This window comes from Schistocerca americana, chromosome X, assembly GCF_021461395.2.
Source record: "Schistocerca americana isolate TAMUIC-IGC-003095 chromosome X, iqSchAmer2.1, whole genome shotgun sequence".
Lineage (NCBI taxonomy): Eukaryota > Metazoa > Arthropoda > Insecta > Orthoptera > Acrididae > Schistocerca > Schistocerca americana.
Window position 1 is genome coordinate 249,023,411 of NC_060130.1, and position 19,067 is coordinate 249,042,477.

Sequence of the window (19,067 nt, forward strand, 5' to 3'; positions counted from 1 at the left end):
AAATCTAAAGATGATGATGTTCTTTTTATTGTCACCAGAGATGACGTCTCTTGTTTTTGAACTTCTTTCATCCGGAGACCAGAAACAAAAGTGGCTAAACATTTTCATCACCAACATAAAAATACAAACCACAAGTGTAACAGTATGTTCTACCAACATCAAATCTCACTAACAAGATAAATGCACTAACTCTGGGATTTTCTCTCCTGACCTAAAGTATCTGCACGCACCAAATCTACCATTAAGAATTTTTTATACTAAACATATGTCTTTTTGCATTGTATCACATCAATGTGTTCCCTATTGATAAGTGTAACTTTCTATTCCATACTGCAAACTTTCTTAACTGACATATACCTTCTTTGCTACCTTGAACTGCCTGTGCTGTGTTTTAGGCTCACTGTCACTCCCTTGGCTTCACTGACAACAAATTCTTGTACTTCTGTCTAACACACTGAAAACTTGGTTCTTCAATTGTGCTGCAGTCAGAAAATGGATTAGTTCAAAAGCATGGGATGTCAACTTTGTTATAAAATTACTACTGTTGACATTATTATCTTTTGTAAAGTCTTGCTGATACAGTAATATAACTGCACTGAAAATAACATTGTAATGATCAAGGTAGACTTTAACTCAGGTGTTAAAAATTTAAGTGGACAGTGAGTGGATTCCAAGAAAAGCCTTTATGTTTCATTACATGTTACTATCTAGATAAAGGGACAGGACACAAGCTGCTTGTTGTGTGGTGAGCAGCAATGAAATGCCATGTGAAGCAAAGTAACTTCAGCATTTTTTTAAAGTAATAATTGTTATCCCTTTATATCATCTAGATTAATTATATAATTAAAGTCATGTTTCTAAAGTGTACAAGTACAGCTTTAACTATAGTTATTAATTTGGTAACAACTATTTTCTGCTGTGTAAACTAATTTGTTTAGCTATGTCTATTCTGAAATGCAAGACTTTATTAACTTGGGATTTATAAGTGCCATTTACACGTATAATTGTATTTCAAGATGTGTTGATGGAGTTGTATATGAAATAATGTATTTATATGGTCTTTTCTGTTGCTGTTCATATTTATCATGATTGAGATATTACAAAGTATGTGTTACCAAGAGAGATAACAATATCCATGTGCTATAGGGTCAGATGGAGAAAAACTGTTGCAGATTAATGAAAGTTAATGCAAGTGATAGCACCTGGCAAAGTGTTATTAACTGAGAATGTAGGGGAAGGAAAATAAATGGAATCAGTTCATTTAAGAGATATGAGAAGTTGAGTGGTGATCATAATTGTGAAAATAAAAAGAGAAGACCTAATATTTTCAAAACATGAATTAAATTCTCTCTTTATTTGAGTCAGAAGTTTATACAGATCAAACCAAATTATCTGTATAAATTGCTTAAAGATAAAAGAAGTGTTCAAACTAAGTTTAAGATAAAGCAACCTATATCATTTAAAACTAATTAATGGGCAGTCACACAAAAAATTTGGGTTTTGCTTAACTATCAAATTTACCTTGTCCACCATTTTCCCTTTGCATTTTCATTCCTGTGTGCTTAATTTTCTAGTTGACTTGTAATTACACCTAATAATAATTGTTAAGTATGTAGAATGAGGTTTCCTATGTCCTTTCTATTATTGGAAAGATGAAGTAATCTCAAACTTTTAAGACTAGGGGTTTTTCTGTCCAGGGAAAAACAGGTGAGAGTGTAAAAGAATAGGGATTTTATTTCTCTAGAATTGATCAGACATTAACCCAGGATTGTGGGCAAAAAAGTGATAGAACAGGACAGGATATAAATGAGCAGTAGACAACGACCACCATGGATTTTTTATTGAAATTCTGGCTGACAGAAAAAGTGAAGCACCCAGAAGACATGGTCAGATGTCAATGTAACATATTACATGTACACACCATTGGTGGTGGTGGTGGTGGTGGTGGGGGGGGGGGGGGAGTTGTATGTAAATATGATAAGAATTAGAACTATCTGTGACAGGTAGAATGGTCAACAGAGTGCGTTAATGTTGTTCATGTTAAGTGTTATTATAGTGTCTGGTAGGATATAAAAGGGGCCTGAACAGTGATGGATGTTGAGTGATCACTGCAAAGGACACTGGGTTGCTGTCTACTTGTGTGGGACAGCGTTTTCAGTAACTGACGAAGTTTGAACTTAACCTCATTCTGCGCCTCCATTTGGTTGGCTGACCAAATTGTCCAGTATCCAAATTTTTGGGGCATTCAAATATGGCAGTGGCCTGATATTGGACTGCATGGGGACATGAGAACAGGTGTACTCATTGTCTAGGTTCCAGTCAACCATGCAACAGTGTGTCATCCCATAGCTGCTGTCAACACAACACAAAAAGCTGCATTTGTATTGTGCTGTGACCAGGAAGCATGGACTGCTGATGAACGGCATTGCATTTTGTTCAGCAATGAATCACGGTTTTGCATTACCCTGGATGACCGTCATCAGTGAGTATGGCAGCAACCTGGAGAGAGGTTCCATTCTTCCAATGTTTTGGAAAGCCACAGCAATGCTATTTTTGGTTTTGTGGTGTGGGCAGCCATTGGGTATGATTTCTGGTCATGACTGGTAGTGATTGAGGGAATTTGACAGCATAGTGGTATGTCATGATTTTCCTCTGTGCTCATGTGTCACCTCTCGTGTGACAGTATTTGGTGTCAGAGTTCAACAAAACAATGATTGTCCATACCTGTCTTCATGAATTGTCTGCATGATCCTGATGTACTCCTGTGGCCAGCCATATCCCCAGATCTGTCCCTAGTAGAAAATGTGGGATCAGCTCAGATGTTATTTCTGTCCAGTTGCTAGTATACAAGATATCAGGAACTAGTTACAACAGTTGTGAGCCACCTTGCCTCTGGAGAGGACACAATGCCTTTATAACCTTCTCAACCAAATTAATGCATACATCCAGGCCAGACGGCGTGCACCATCAAACTGGTAAGTGTGCCCATACTGCCAAGTCCTTTATAAATTTGACTTGATGTTGTAACAACTGAAATAACATACCATTACATAACCTCTCAACCCTTGAAATCTCATTTTGTTTCTTCTTCTCATTTGGGTGGTTAACTTTTTATATCAGCTAGTGTACATTGTCATTGATCCAATTAACAGAAGTGAATACAGTAACTGAAAATCGTAGGTGAAATTGCATGAAAAGACAACTAACCACATCATAAAACATATATCTCCCCCAGTACTTAAATGTGTCTCTGATGTTCTGTTCTCTATTACTTCTATCTTATATTCTCCCCATCATTTTATTGTGTACCTAGTTTACCTCATCTACTCATCAAAGTTCTTTGTAACCTACATGGAGTTAATTATAACATACATGTGCTGTTAATTACGTGAGTGCACATACACATTTTTGTGCTGATGCCTTTTCATGTGAGCTAGGTGATGCGTTTTTATCACAGATTTACCTGTCTCAATAGTTCACAAAATTTCTATCATGTCTGGGGAAAATGTAAAATATCTTGATGGAACATGCAAATACTTTTGGATTAAAGGAGGCTGTCCACCAAAAAGCAGAAGTGTCAAGATTTCCGCAGCCGGTTTGCCGACTAGGATTGCAGGAGGGTGGGACGGCAGGTATGTGGGCCGAGTATGTAATGCACAATTGTGGGGGCCAATAGGAAACGGTGCACATATAAAGTGATGTGAGGACATTGTTTGGAAGGGGTAACAGGAGGAATGGGAAATATTGGGTGGAGGTTGCAGGTCAGCAGGTTATCTGAGATTTAGGTCTGGACAGTAATGGGAGCAGATGATGTGCTGTTGGTAGTCATACTGACATAAAAAGCTGTGTTCTGTTTGTAGCAGAGTTAGTACATGATATAGCTACATTCACAGGTGGCCTGGCATCTCATGAAGTGACAGGACTGGAGTAGGAGTTGCTGGGTGGACGGGTTGGGCAAATAGTGCTCCTTGGTCTGCCTCGGGGGGGGGGGGGGGGGGCATTGGAGTGGCATAGGAATGGTCGGGTGGGTGACAGAATACTGCTATAGGAGCGGTAGGAAGGATGTCCCTGATTTCAGAGCAGGATGAGAGATAATCAAAGCCCTGTTGAAGAATATAGTTCAGTTGTTTCCATCTGTGGTGATTCTGGGAGATGAGGGGGGAGGGGGAGGGGACTTCTTTGTAGCTGATTCTTGGGAATGTGGGGAGGACTGGAAGTGTATGAGGATATGGCATGGGAAATCTGTTTGTGGACTAGGACTCAGAGCTGCTAGCCACACAACCCGAGTCCACCTCCTTGCCCCCTTCCTGCCTCTCCCTCTACGCACCGTACCTGACACTACCTCCATCACAACCAGTCCACCTGATTGAATGCAGCATTGGTACTGTTAGTGCAGCCAGCCCCATGTTGAGGCATTTTTGAAGGATAACTCTGTAAGCTACCAAGTTTTCTGTCTTTTTGTGTGTGTCTAACATCAACTCAGTGCCTCTGCTTTTCAGTGCTTGGTCTCCTTTAATCCGAAAGTATTTATATTCTGCGAGAAATTTCCTACAACATTTAATGGAATATGTGTCAGATGTTAGATTCATTTAATCATTCCACAGACCTTGTAGTATTTATAGTGTATTCTAATAGCACTTACATTGGTGGCCTTTAATGTACTTTTGTGTGTCCATCACAGATTTTAAAACTCTGTTCATGGCAGTATTGTGTTGCACAAAATGCACTATTCAATATATTTGGGGCAATAACTGTAACTGCATCCCAAATATGACTTATCATACCCTGTAGATTATTCACTTCACCTACACAAAACTTTAATTTCATGGAGCCATGTGCTAAAAATGAGTCTTCTGATGTCTATGATAAGGCCATTAGAAATGAAGCTCAAGCACAGAGTGGACAAGGCCGGGAAAGGAAATTGGCCGGGGGAACTTTCCCATCTTTTATGTTGAGCAATTTAGAGAAACATTGGAAAATGTAAATCTGGATGGGTGGGGGCGTGAATAAAACCTGCTTAGGGGGGTGTTGTATCCAGAAAGATGTGGGAATTGTAACAATCCACTCACATGTTGGGGAAAATGGTATTTCTGTAGTACTCCATGACAGTAGCAAGAGGGAGAGGTTCTATGCATTATTGTAATATTGTGATGACTGCAATGCCATCCTTCACATTTGAAAATGTAATGAGTGCAATTACGTGTAACAGTAATTTGTGCTGGAGAATTTCGTTTCTTTAAAACAGAGGGCTGATTGCTGTTGTATCTAATCTGTCATTTACTTTTGAGGTTCCCACTCCTCAACCACATGTTGCTGTTCACCTGCATGTTTGTGATAATTATGTTCGCTGACAAGGCCACACGTGTGGAGTGTTACTTTGTTGTTGGACATGATGTGTTGCATCAACTGGTCATCACTGGCACCTTTCAGGAGATGTAGATACAGTGACTTGTGAACAGCATTGTGTTTATGTTCTTACTTAAATAGGATTTATAGATGTCAGTCTATTAATGTTAAAAACAGACCTTCCCATACTGGTATGGATTATGTTGTACTTAAATATGATGCGATTGTTCAACACTTGTAATGTAATTCGGTCAACTCTCAGTTTGGAACTGTTAGGCACCAAAGGCTTGTTCCTAGGTCAGCTCACATGAGCATAAACTCTCAGTGGTTATTGTTTTCTTTGTCATCAATATAGAGACTCATATCTCCTGCAACAAGGGAACAAAGTATTAACTATTTTCAATAATATAGACATATTACAAGCACAGTGTATACCATCATTTTATAAAAATTCCTGTATTACTGGCAGTGAAAGTATAGTATGTGTAAATATAATGGTTACTATTTATCTCTGTATCTGTGTTTAGTAATTCACTGCTAATATTTTTAACTAAGATTGTTTTCTGTAACTAAATAGTGTAAATTACTGTAAAGAAGTGAGATTTTTATATAATTTTCATTTTTAGAAACTGGTTTTCTTGTAGTGTTTTGATTCTGTCATTTCAGAGACTGAGAATGTTTGAACTCCAATCTGGGCTGTAGTTATTTCTCTTACATACTTCAAAGAAATGTATTTTCTCAGGGAAGTATGATTGTCAGTTCATCTGAAATCTGTTGTAGTCCTAATTATGTCTCTTTTATATAAATGAACATTGCACTTGTAAGAACTATCTTTAACACTATATCTACAATACTTTCAGGCCATTCTTTCTTCGAGAAAGGAAGCCAGTGTCCGAAAGGCTGAGAAGCTTCCTCCCAGCTCCACAACTGCAGTTACAGTGAAATCTGAACGTAGCTTTCCATCACAGCTGAAACACTCAGGAACACCACCAGTTGCACAAGCATTACTCAGCCAATCACTTGTTACTGAGATTGCTGAATTTGAGGATGAAGCACAGCATATGCTCTGCAGAATGGATGCTATGCTGGAAACTGTGCGAGCTGTTACAAATGAAAAAGATCCCATAAAAAGGCTCGAGGTGAGATAATATGTCTGCCTCTCAAATCCATAGTATTACTTCTTTCATTTGTAAGATGTTAAACTGTTTGAAATTGATCTTCAGTGGGATATTAGTGAAACATTATTGTGTGCTGTCATAGCATCAACTATGAACCAAAATTTTATTTCGCAATGAAAACGAATAAGAAACAGATTTTTTTCAAAATGCTCATTTATAACACTGTGTGCATGTGTGTGTGTGTGTGTGTGTGTGTGTGTGTGTGTGTAACTGGTTGAATGTGTTGTTGCATCAGCAATATTTTTTTCTTATCTCTTGATTACCTGATGTAGATGTATTATAGCATCAACTTAGTAGTCACTGCTATTATGACATCAGAAGGAAATTTCAGGTACTTGAGCGAGAATTCAGTTTGCTTGCTCCTGATGCTGCTACATTGATAAGCAGAGGAGATGGACTTGTACTTACAGTCCACTCCAGTGATCCTTCAAGAGCTGAACAGCTTAAAGAATCTTCCCAAGACAAACTTCGTGACAAGTGGCATCAAGTGAAGTCAGAAACTGAGGTACATAGTTTCTTTTGAAATTATTTTATTCATCATAACCTGTACATAATACTTTAATTTAGAAGATTACCTTAAATGCCTCTTACTTTACAGTTCTCTAGATGGGAAACTGTTAAAAATATAGGCATCCACAATTTTTCATCTTACAGATTACCTATAAGAATTAAATGTAGTGTATAAAGTTATCTGAAAGTTATTTACAAGTTAAAAAGTAATATGTTTGTAATTATAATCTAACCAGTCATTTAGAAATAAAAATAAAGTTTTGCTCACTTTTAAGATGTTTTCATTGTCATATCAATACACATTCAAGAGTTAAAGTTTACAACATATCTCAAAATTGAAAACAGTCTTCACCCAAATACTAATGTTGGTGTAACCTAGAAGTGTTGTCTGGTTTACTACTTACTATGTTGCACTTTCAACATAGGCATGATTTCTGAATTAATCTCTTGACTCATTAATTAATTATTTCATCAAACACTGTCATTTCTTTATTTGTAAAGGTTCATTTTGAACACACAGTTCGTACCAAACAAAAAAAATTCTTACAAAGAAGGTTAAAGGTAGCACCACTACAACTCCACACCACATGTGTCATTGTCTATCAAGATTTTAGTTAATAATCCCATCTTGTAAATTATCTTACTCTTACATTTATGTTTAATAGTTTTGTCAAGCTGAAAGGTTTCGATTCATAAGTGTGAAGTAAGTTTTAAACTTTTTATCCTGACTCTTACGTGATTATGTGTTGTATACTTTGACAGGTTAAGAGCTTACAAATTATTATACTTTACACATTTTATGTTGATTTTAAGTATGGATTTTATTTCCACATATTTATGTCAGTTCATGTTTTATTAGCAGATGCTTATTTATGACACTAATTACTCATGTACCCTAGCATTAATGCCATTTACAGGCCATAGTTATGTATATAAAAACATACCTAGGCCCTCAGTAGCACTTACTATGTACCTAGATATACAGAATGATCAGAAGCAGTATGAAGAGCTTGTGAGGGTGTTGTGGCATAAGTTTTGCTGAGAAATAGTTGTTAAGAAAAAAATTCAGTACATTGTGCCATTTTTGAGTTAATAAGCTTTGAAGTTAGCCAATCAGACCATAGTGCATGCAAATCCCAGTGGCTTGCCAGATGTGGTTAGTGTCAGTTGTTCTTATAGTGTGGATGATAGCACATGAGGCTGGTCAACCTTCAGCTCATGTCCAAATTTTTGTATCACTCTCTTGCTTAGTTTTGGGAAACCAAAACAACACATTTGGAGGCACCGTCTCTGGTGGACCACTTGAATCTGATGATGCAATGTATCGAATTTTTTTCTTAACAATTATTTCTCAGCACAACCTCCACTACAACAGCCTTACAAACTTTACAGACTGTTCCTGACCACCCAGTATAGATATTGATGGTGATAATTACATCAGAATACGTTTATGGTGCATATGGCTGTTATGCATGGCTGTTAACCATATTAATATTTCTTATTTTCTTATGTATCACTAGGCCTGTTACAGATTTTACTTCAGCTAATTGAACTTAGGTTGCTACACCACTCTTTGTAACAGATCCAAAGATGGCAATGGCCGAAAGTGGTAATTGTGAATTATACAATTTATGTGATTAAGGTGGACCTAATAAAATGCTATAACACAATCATGAACTTATTTACAGACATTGCTCTCAATTGATAAAATTGTCATTTCTTGATGTAATACCCTATAACTGAAAGAGCTCTTCACCATACATGAATCAAAATTTTTATTGTACAAAATTTTACAGTTCCAGAAATCTCAAGCCCAACAAGCAGAACAGAAATTTAAAGCCTTTAGCAAATTAGTAGATGAGCTGGAGGTTTGGTTAAGAGATGCCAGACGAAAAATTGACCTGGCAAATAATGATGAAGGACAGTTGCAGGTAGGTGGATCTATATTTTAAATTGGGTTGTACTAATTGTATATTTTGTGTAATAATGGAACAATAGGTAATGTTAAAAATATTTGTTTTAGTTATATCCTCAATATTCTTTTGATATAACTGTAGAGGTTTGTGACTCAAAAGTGTGTTTCTAGGGTGTAAAAGCTGCATTTGATAAGAAGCATCTGGAGTTCTCAAGACTGAATGACATGTCCAATGAATTAACTAAATTAAATGTTGGTCATGGTGAAGGTACAGTGGCAAATATAAATGATACATGGACTGACATACAGGAAAAATTCCGTCAGCTACATAAGGGATCCAAGGAGAAGGAAAAAGTGCTTCCAGAGAGCAAGGTAGTATTTGTAATTAGTTAATGTATTAAATGTATAAGTTGCAAAATTTTCATAGTTAAATTAATAATTTTTTTGTACAGCATGGAATGTAAGGGTTTACAAATGTCACCAAGCCAACTGGTGTTTTGTGCACAAATAGTCTGCTATTTAAGCTTGTAATTTCAGACATAATTTGGAAAAAGATGCTTAAAAAATGAAAAAATTTTCAGAATGCTTTGTATGAATTCACCAACAAAAACAAAAAAAACATTTGTTTGTAGTTCTGAACTAATATTGCCTTTAAATTGATCAAAATTGCGTGATGATACAGATTGTGTGTTAAATGAGACTCTTGAACCATTTTCCTACTGCATTGTTCACCTGTCTGACTATCCCATCTCAAAAAAAAAAAAAAAATCAGTATAAACACTTACCACTACCTACCTAAAAGTGGCAAGATGTGTTTCATCGAGATAGAAATATTTTACACCAGTACATTTTACTTAAATACAAGCACTCTGCATATTCTAAACTGGCCTGATTATTGTAAAGCTTCTGATACAAATAAATGCTCATGAATTAGGGCTCTGTGCTACCAAAGAACAAAGTATTATTAGAAAATGTGCTCCATGATGCAGTTGCATGGACATGGTGGGTTATTTCCATGCCTTGCTTCTTTAGATATCTCTTGTTAACATTCTTCTTTCCTTTGCATGCCAGCCCATATTTATCTTGTTTGCCATCGCTTCTTTCATTCCCTCAATTAAGTCTATCTGAAAAAAGACTTTTGGGCTTTAATTGTATATTGCACTGCAATACATATTATTTATTAATTTTGTTCTTTGACCACTTAATTTTGTTTCTTTCTCATGACATATTTTTAGCCTTCTCTTGATATTCCAACAGTTATTTTAAATTTACATACTTTTTTTAGTCCAAGCTTTCTTTTTACTCAACAAATCTGTAATTTTAACATTATTTCTGTGTTCATTTACTTTCTCCTTAATGTTATTTATTTATTTGCATTGTCTCATTCTGGGTATGACATTCAGTGTAAATGGACCTTCACTTTTGCATCAATTCACTTATTTGTATTTTCTTTTTCTTTCCTTTTTCTCTTAATTCTCAGAAACAAAATATTTTGTTCCTGAAACATCATATTTTTTTCAGGTCTTATGATTATTCCTCTAAATTTGTAATTGCAATATTGAAGAAAGATTGGAGTAGTGAGTTTGAGATCATCAGTGCATGATTGGTTCTGATGTAGTTTAGCTCAAAATGTCCATATTGAAGCAAAAGGAATGGTGTAACGTGGGCTGTAAGAAACTTCCTGTCAGATTAAAACTGTGTGCTGGGCCGAGACTCAAACTTGGGACCTTTGCCCATGAAAGGCAAAGGTCCCGAGTTCAAAATCTCAGTCTGGCACACAGTTTTAATGATGTTTCATATCAGTGCACACTCTGCTTGTGAGTGAAAATTTTATTATGGGGTTTAAGCTGTTTTTGAATTGGTATTTCATGTGGAAAACATGTTCAGTTGTCAATGTTGAACTCATGATGAAAAATTTGTATACTACTTAGCATATTTTTTCAGATTTGAAAAGATGGATTATACTACCTCCAGCTTGCTATGTGTGTATGATTAACTCACCACACAGCAATGTGTGCAGGATAAACTTTTTTGCAACATGGCAACAATTTTTACTTTTGTCACGTAAACCCCATCAAGATAGTCGCATAATTTGGGTACTGCTACAGAGAATATTCACAATAAGTGTTAGTGATGTTCTTCTGTTATTGCTCCAATTATTTTTGATGTCCCTGTCCTCTATTAGAAGCTCTCCACAGGCATATTAATATTCAGACTGGGAACAAGCTTATTCGTATAGAAATATTATTTCATATTATTCTGTTGCACCATTGCGTGTGTTCAACCATTTGTATACCAGCCTAGAACCTGGCATAACAAACTAAGAAAGTAAAGACCTGATTGTGTTTTCATGGATCATCATCAAATGATTTTCAGAAGGAAATGCGGTGTGTTGATGTGTTGGGAAGTCCTTGCATAACACAGCTAAGATTTGAGATGGGTAAATAGTGTACAGTTTATGGAGTATAGTACAGGTTGTTAATGTTACTAATGAATTCATTTGAAACTGCATTTGACAAATGGGTAAAGGCTATAAGTATGATTTTTGAAGTTGTGGAGAAATAGTCAGTCTAGATCTTAATGAAAATATGTTATAATTTCTCTTCTGGTGTCAGTGTGACCCATCACACAGTTCTGTCATATTTCACAACCACAATTTTATACATGACTTCTGTGAACTCCATGATGGATACGTAAGAAAAAGATTTCTGACCAGAAAGAACAACATTGGTTTCTTCCTCTGTTCTTGCAATGTTTCACATCAGTCATATATTCACAAGCTATAACATGCTCATAGATTAAAACAGTGATCCAGGAAGTGTAGAACAAATTTATTTTATTCCTGTCAATAAGATAAAACATTTTGATCATTAGGTTACTGGTTTTAGTCAGCACTGACCATCTTACAATCTGTTTTACAACGTGTCTTATTATAATGAAGCCACAGTGGCATCATTAAGAAATCCACACAAAATCAGCTTAACTTCATCACACATAATTAAAATATGGTTTACACTAGGCCACAGTGGCAGCAGAGTCATCCTGTTAACAGTGCTACTGTTCAAAATAAAGTTAATGTTGAAGAGTAGCACGGCTAACAGAATGACTCTGCTGCCACTGTGGCTTAGTTTACACCATATTTTCAAAATAAAGTTTATTTAGATGAGCAGTGCTGTTAACAGGATGACTCTGCTGGCACTGTGGCCTAGTTTACACCATACTTTAAGTATGTATGACGAAGCTGAGCTGATTTGGTGTTTATTTCTTGATGGTGCCACTACGGCTTCATTATATTAGGATGTTTTGTAAAATAGATCTGTAGATGTTCAGCACTGACTGAAACTGGTAGTCTTAAGGACCAAAAGATTTTGTGATCATTGACAGAAATAAAAGAAATTTATTCAGTTATATATGTTTCCAAGAAGTCTTTGGCAAGGCATACATTTCATTCCTACTTTCATTGATACATTTTTCTGTAACCTCAAATTACAAATGCATAGAAAATCCTTGTCCTCCAACTACACCACATACCACCTGTGTTAGTTGCTGACAATGAAACAGTGGCTCACAAGGAAAAAAATTGGTAAATTAATTCATTTTCAAGGACTGACCCAGAACGTGTTTCATAGAAGTTCCTTCTTTGCAACAGAGTTTAATCATCATTCCTTTTTTTGTCATGACTGCTAGTTCCATAGATATCATAGATATGTAATTAAATCGGTTTCATGCTGCTTATATCATTCTCATAATTTATGGTGTTAATTGCAAAAAGAAAAAAGAAAAAGAAAATAGAAAGAAATAGAAAACAGCTGCACATATGTCCTAAAAAAATAGGGTCATGTGGCTACACTTATGAGTATAGTCCCAAATAATTGAATTTTTATATGATTCAAGAATGTTGAAAAAAACTCTTCTTCAATTTTTTCAGAGCAGTGCAGCAGTTCAGGCTGCAGATTTTGTTACTCATGTAAACAAAGTAAGGGAAGTTGTCTCTTCTGTATCCAGACAACTCAATTCATATCCTCTCAATGGTAAAGATTATGATACATTCCCAGCACAAGAAGAATCTTTAAAGGTTCGTGAATTGCTGTAATGATGGTGTAAACACAGTAATCATTTTCCCTTGAATTGTGTGATTAATATATAATTCACTGTTGCAGATAGTCAAAGAAGGGCTGCTTTCATTAAAGCCTAGGATTGATGAAATTGAACAGCAGAGAGATGCTGTGATGAGACACATTAGGCGAGACCATTCTGAGCAAGTGAGACGGGTTGTCGATAAACTCAGAGAAGAATGGTCCCTTGTCAATCGTGGCTATACAGAAAGACATAGGTAAGAGGAAAATATTCTTGCACTGTATTTTCTTTCTCTGCCTTTTATATTAGTTTGAACAATTATTTTTGATGCATAGCTATGCAGAATCTTTGTGTGTAAACTTCTTTTTATGAAGCTTGCATAACAGTAGAAATAGTTATAAGCCTTTTATACTATAAGTAAGTGTGTGGACATGCATAAGAACATTTTTTATCAGTCCTATGTTTCCTTTTTTCCAGTCGTTGGTTGAAATGTACAGAAATTTGGAGAGGAATGCATAATAATTGTGACACATTCTCAGAATGGCTTTGCTCTGCAGAGGCAATGATTAGTGAGTGGAATACCAAAAATTTAACTCTGCAAGAGGCAAAGTCAAAGTTAAAAGAACTAGAAAAACAAATCACTATGAAACACAGGTACCAATTCCATTATTAAATAAAGTGTTAAACAATAACTGAATTTTCCATCGGTGCTTAGCAGAATATGATACCAGTATTAAATAGAAAACACTTCCTAATGTTCTGCAAAATCATAATTATTTGATCATGAACCAGTGTTCAGCTTCTTAGGCCATTGTCAGATGATAACTTGTCTCCTGATGATGACCTAAGAAGTTGAAAGGTGTGTTGTGACCAAATAAATATAATTTTGTAGAATATTAAGAAGTGCTTCCCATTTCATATTAATAAAGTGTTAAATAGTTTAATTTTATGGACTGTCATTTTTAATTAGACCCCCTCTATGCCAAAGTGATACTGATGCTGACTACCATGCAGCAGGAATTCTGTTCCGGTTCTGCCACTAATTTGTTTTCTTTGGTTTAAAGACTTGAATGGGGTGGGGGTGCACTTGGCCTTGCAAGGAAAAGCGAGTAGCTATTCTAAGAAGAAGCATCAGCTTTGAATTGAAAGTTGGCACTAACTGTCATGAGATAGATGTGCTAAAATGTGCCCCTCTGGGTTGGCATTAAATTATGCCATTGACAATGAATGGTCCAGTAGCTGGTAGAAAAAGGGTGATCTTCTGGAACTGATCATGAATTTATATCCATAGGGACTTCAGAAAGTAAGATACACATATTGTCCCATACTAAGACCATTACACAGCAATAGTGGCACATTTTCAGATTACAGTACGTGTTCAGGATTTCACGCAGACAGTTCTGCTGTGGCAGGGATAACAGGTGCAATGTAAGTTGTGAGTGAAATGGCGAGGCAACTGCAAATCTACTCAAAAGTTGAAGTATATGGGACAACATGATTTTTGTGGGCAAAATCTCTAAATTGACACAGATTCACAATGAAATTCTGGCAGTATATGAACATGCTGCAATTTTGCATCAAGCCCTAGTGAAATGGTGACAACAGTTTGAGAAAAGCTGCACAGACATTGGTGATGTTGACCTGGAAGGAAGGCCACCACAGAGGGCAATGTCTAGGCAATTGAGAAAAGACATATAGGGGAAAGAAATGTTCCAATAATTAGGACATTCATACAGCAGTTCTTGAATTAGTTTGCGGAGACTTAGTGGCTATGTTGGAAAATAGTTTCATGTATCTGTGTCACTACGAAGTATAGTGCAGCACTGAATAGAAGTTATTCTGCCTGCCATAATAATGCATAATTTGCTTTTCAAACTCCCCACATATGTCATTTTGTGAATAATCAAGACTGTAGTAAATCCAAAGAATGCAAAAATATCTTTGTTTCATATCATTTCAAATTATATGAATCCATCCTCAGGTGTTGCAATATCACAGCAACTTCTGTCGGCATGCATAATGATGTGTACATATTTATTAGCCTTTCAGACAACCCATCACCTTAAGATAAAGTTAAAAGTTAAGATTATCATTGTGCAAAATTTAAATTAGATACACTTGTGAGTGAAATGGTATTTTTGTGCCTCTTGCAATATATATTTCATAATTTAATGTTTAAATCAGCAGCTGAAGGCTGTAACATTTAGAGCTAGATATTCAGTGTGTAATGCATGTCAGTGATAAACTGCCTCCCTATTGTGAACTATTAGCATAGTTGCTCCTGTCATGTAGAATGTTACTTCTGTTGCAGATGATTAAGTTGTACCTATTTTTACTGTCTGAAATATACCTGTTGTTTTGTTTTCAGGATGATGAATAATATTAGCTCATCATGCCGTATCATACTGAGCCAGTCCCAGCCACCGGAGAGCACTATAATACAGGAGAAGGTTGAAAGGCTTCGGAAACGGTGGCAGTTTGTGCTTTCTGAACTTACAGCACGGAGAGACAAGTAAGCCATATATGTCGTGCCTATTTATTTATTCACTTATGGTGGACTCACTTTTTGTATTGTGATATGTGCAAAACTTTTGTGATATCATTCAACTTTGGATATACAGGGTGGTCAGAAACAGTCTGAGAAGCTTGTAAGGGTGTTGCAGAGAAAGTTGTGCTGGGAAATAATTGTTGAGGAAAAAACTCAATACATTGCACTGTTTGTGTGTTACTTAGCTTTGAAGTTAGTCAACCAGCTCATTGTGTGTGCAAATTCAAGCAAATGCACTCACTAAAATGCAGTAGTGCACAGATACCAGTGGATCTGTGAGTTAGTACTTATTCAGACGCTCATTACCAGTTAAAATGTACCTTTTTATGAATTGATAAATTTAAGTTAGGTGAGCAACATGTTTGTTTGGTTTGCATTTGGTGACACTCACTCTCATGGGCATGCACAGATATGCATGCACAATAGCCTGACTAGCTGACTTCGATGCTAAATAACTCAGAAATGGTACCACATATCAAATTTTTGTCTTAACAGCTATTTCTCGGCTCACCATTATCTACGATGCCCTTACAGGCTTTTTAGACAGTCTCTGACCACTCTGTATATACTGAACACCTTGTTCTGAGACAGTTTACAATCTGGTAAAGTTGTGTGACCAAATATGGCCATTTCACATTTTCAGGATAATTTCTAGAAAATATTCCAGAATAAATTCCAGAATAAGAAATCAGTACCAGTAGTGGCTTTAGAACTGTAATAAAATTACTGAGAGGCAGTTTGAAATTGTCCATTTGCTTTTATTCAATGTACAACTTTTATCTAGTGATCTAGTTGTAAAACTAATGTATATAAGTAGAATATAATTCATTACCAGGAAATTTAGTTCCTGTTTTATCTTGTTAATATAACAACATGGAAACTGTTGATGTGGAAAGATATGGAGTGTTACTTCATGCATGATATTTGAGTTGACAGTTTTCCTGACATCGCAAGACAATTGGTAATAAGCTGCATCCAGCCGAACAAATGCACTATACTCTGTGACTTGAGTTATGAAATAGCCTTTACTTACATGAGTGGTTCCATGTTATGGATTTACAAATCTCATACTGGTATCTGAATCTCTTCTTTAGTGATTATCTCTACTGTGTTTGCATTTTTTCTTTTGTGTCCTTTCTGCTACATACCATAGTTGTACCTGTGGCAGCAGCAGAAGCTATGCTTCAGCTTGTAAGTGTCATAGTTGTATTCATCACCATTTCTCAGTGCACCAAAGCAAACAACATTCAAAAGTGTAGAACTGTCTTTTGCCTTTCACTCCACTAAATAAATAGGTTTGTATATCAACAACCATAATAACCTATTACAGCACTTTCATACTTCCAATGTTCACAGGGCTATTAAATCATACTTTAACATATGTAATGCATTTACAACATACTACATACTTTGCTCTGTAACATAAATACTATTACTACAAGCTGTGTGTGCTTCTCAGTACTTCAGATCTACATCTGTAACACACAGCTAAACATTCAGATAAGAAATTTCAATTCAATTTTATTGCTTTATTCAATGTGTTCTACGGCATCCAGATGAAAGGAAAATGATGTAATGAAGTCCTCTTTGTGATTTATTTATTTAATTTTTTTTTTTTTGAAGAATTGCTGCAATGGAAGTGAGTAATTTACCGAAGAGTGATCCATCATCCTTTATAACTGCTGCATCAGCTACTTTGGATCAAGTAAGAATTCTCCTTGCTTCAAGTGCAAACCCATCAGATGACACTTCACTGGCTGTGAGGCTTAGCATGGTTAAGGTAAGGGCAATTAGTGGAATAATCACATCTGAAGATGGCAATCTGTTGTTGAAACTAGTAATGTGAACATAGTAAATTATTATTTAATAACATTTATAAAGTCCCATTCTTGCATGTGGCAACATGGCAATTCCGGATAAATTATAATGATAAAGAAGAAAGTATTAAGCTGTGTTGCAAATGATTCTTATTATTTTGGAGTGTTAAAAATGGTGGCTGATTTAATAAAATACATTTTATTATATTGTTTAAGTTAGTGTGTGTGAGATGGAAAATAACACTTGTGGGCAACATTCCGTGTTTCATAAAGGAGCAATTGTATGTTTGATCCTGCTGCTTAATGTAGTAACAACTGAGTGTGTGTTACTATAGTGAAAACTAAATTCCTTCCATATTTGTATTTATAAAAAAATTATCACATAAGCAATGCTATAAAACATGAAAACATAAGAAAGTTTGGAGAGAGAGAGAGAGAGAGAGAGAGAGAGAGAGAGAGAGAGTGAGTGAGTGTGTGTTTTTCTCTCTTAGCCTACACTATCACTGACACAATGTGGCCTACCTCAAGTGCTAGAGCGCTTCCAACCCAAACAGTAACCACACTCAAACTAACGAAAATGTTAAAGTTTTACCAGCATGAGACACTTAGCAGTGAGACAGAAGCCTGAGCCAAGTTTTATAAATAGAACGATGAGCTGAATGGGCTAGCTAGGTTTTTTGATTGTTTTGTTTTGAATCACAACCAGATTGTGGCTTGGTGTGAAGTATAACTCACTGTATTATTTCAGGATTAAAAAAAAAAAAAATTTCTTTTTGCTTTGTGACACGCACAACTGAAATGCTGAGAATGTAGTTCTGATAACTAAGCATGGAACAAACTGTTTGAACAAGATATTTTAGTATTTTGTTTGACACTATAGACACATTGTATCCAGCAACCCCATGAAAAGTAATAAAACCTCTAATGCTTGTATTTGATTATTAGGCTAGAGAGGAAGAACTATTGGGTAGGAAACAAGAAATGGAGGCTTTAAATAAATCAAAACAGTTACCTGCCACAGACCAAGTCAAAAGTTTGAGTGCAGCTTTGGAAAAGGTGAGTGTGCTTGTGTATTTTGATTTAAATGAGTTCATTTTATATAATCAATGTCAGTTCTTCAATTTATATAATCAATGTCAGTTCATATTTATTCAAAATGTATCCATATTGTTGCAGACAGAATTGCTGAAGGTAAATTGTAGGAGTTACTTATAGAATTTTTGTAGTTTTGGATTTAGTAAACAGAGTGTGTATTAATAGGCAGAAAAGTGGCTAAATTTAAACTATCTGTTGAATGTAACACATTTACATAATATAATAAGAGTTTTGTTGTTTCACTGACAATATCACAGCAATATCATTACTGAAAGTTTAAAATTGAATATAGTAGATGCATGAAGGAGTGTCAAGGAAGGAACACTCTAGACATGAAACAAAGTACCTAGTTTTGAATCTACAAGAGTAGTATTTGACATCATTAATGCATGAACATTTATGTTCAAGTAGAATGAATGTTTGTAATAAACTCCATCACACTGTTAAATGATACGCATACATCATATACTCCATTTTTGTTTTTGAAATTTCATTTGGAGCATTTTAGCCTGTGTACTAAAATTCTCATGTATAACATAAAACAGAGTAATATTGCTTTGTGAAACAAGTATAATGTATTG

The 19,067-nt window shown here is 35.6% G+C and overlaps 1 protein-coding gene across 1 annotated transcript in view; it reads left to right on the forward strand.

The window, feature by feature from the left end:
• Nucleotides 1-19,067, forward strand: part of LOC124555943 (dystrophin-like) — a 1,045,948-nt gene that overhangs the window by 225,571 nt on the left and 801,310 nt on the right. The window contains exons 35-44 of the mRNA XM_047129993.1: nucleotides 6,207-6,485; nucleotides 6,856-7,029; nucleotides 8,831-8,965; nucleotides 9,121-9,321; nucleotides 12,878-13,024; nucleotides 13,110-13,282; nucleotides 13,504-13,680; nucleotides 15,395-15,538; nucleotides 17,198-17,354; nucleotides 18,337-18,447. Of these exons, the coding sequence (XP_046985949.1) occupies nucleotides 6,207-6,485; nucleotides 6,856-7,029; nucleotides 8,831-8,965; nucleotides 9,121-9,321; nucleotides 12,878-13,024; nucleotides 13,110-13,282; nucleotides 13,504-13,680; nucleotides 15,395-15,538; nucleotides 17,198-17,354; nucleotides 18,337-18,447 (1,698 nt within the window). The remainder of the gene's footprint in view (nucleotides 1-6,206; nucleotides 6,486-6,855; nucleotides 7,030-8,830; nucleotides 8,966-9,120; nucleotides 9,322-12,877; nucleotides 13,025-13,109; nucleotides 13,283-13,503; nucleotides 13,681-15,394; nucleotides 15,539-17,197; nucleotides 17,355-18,336; nucleotides 18,448-19,067) is intronic.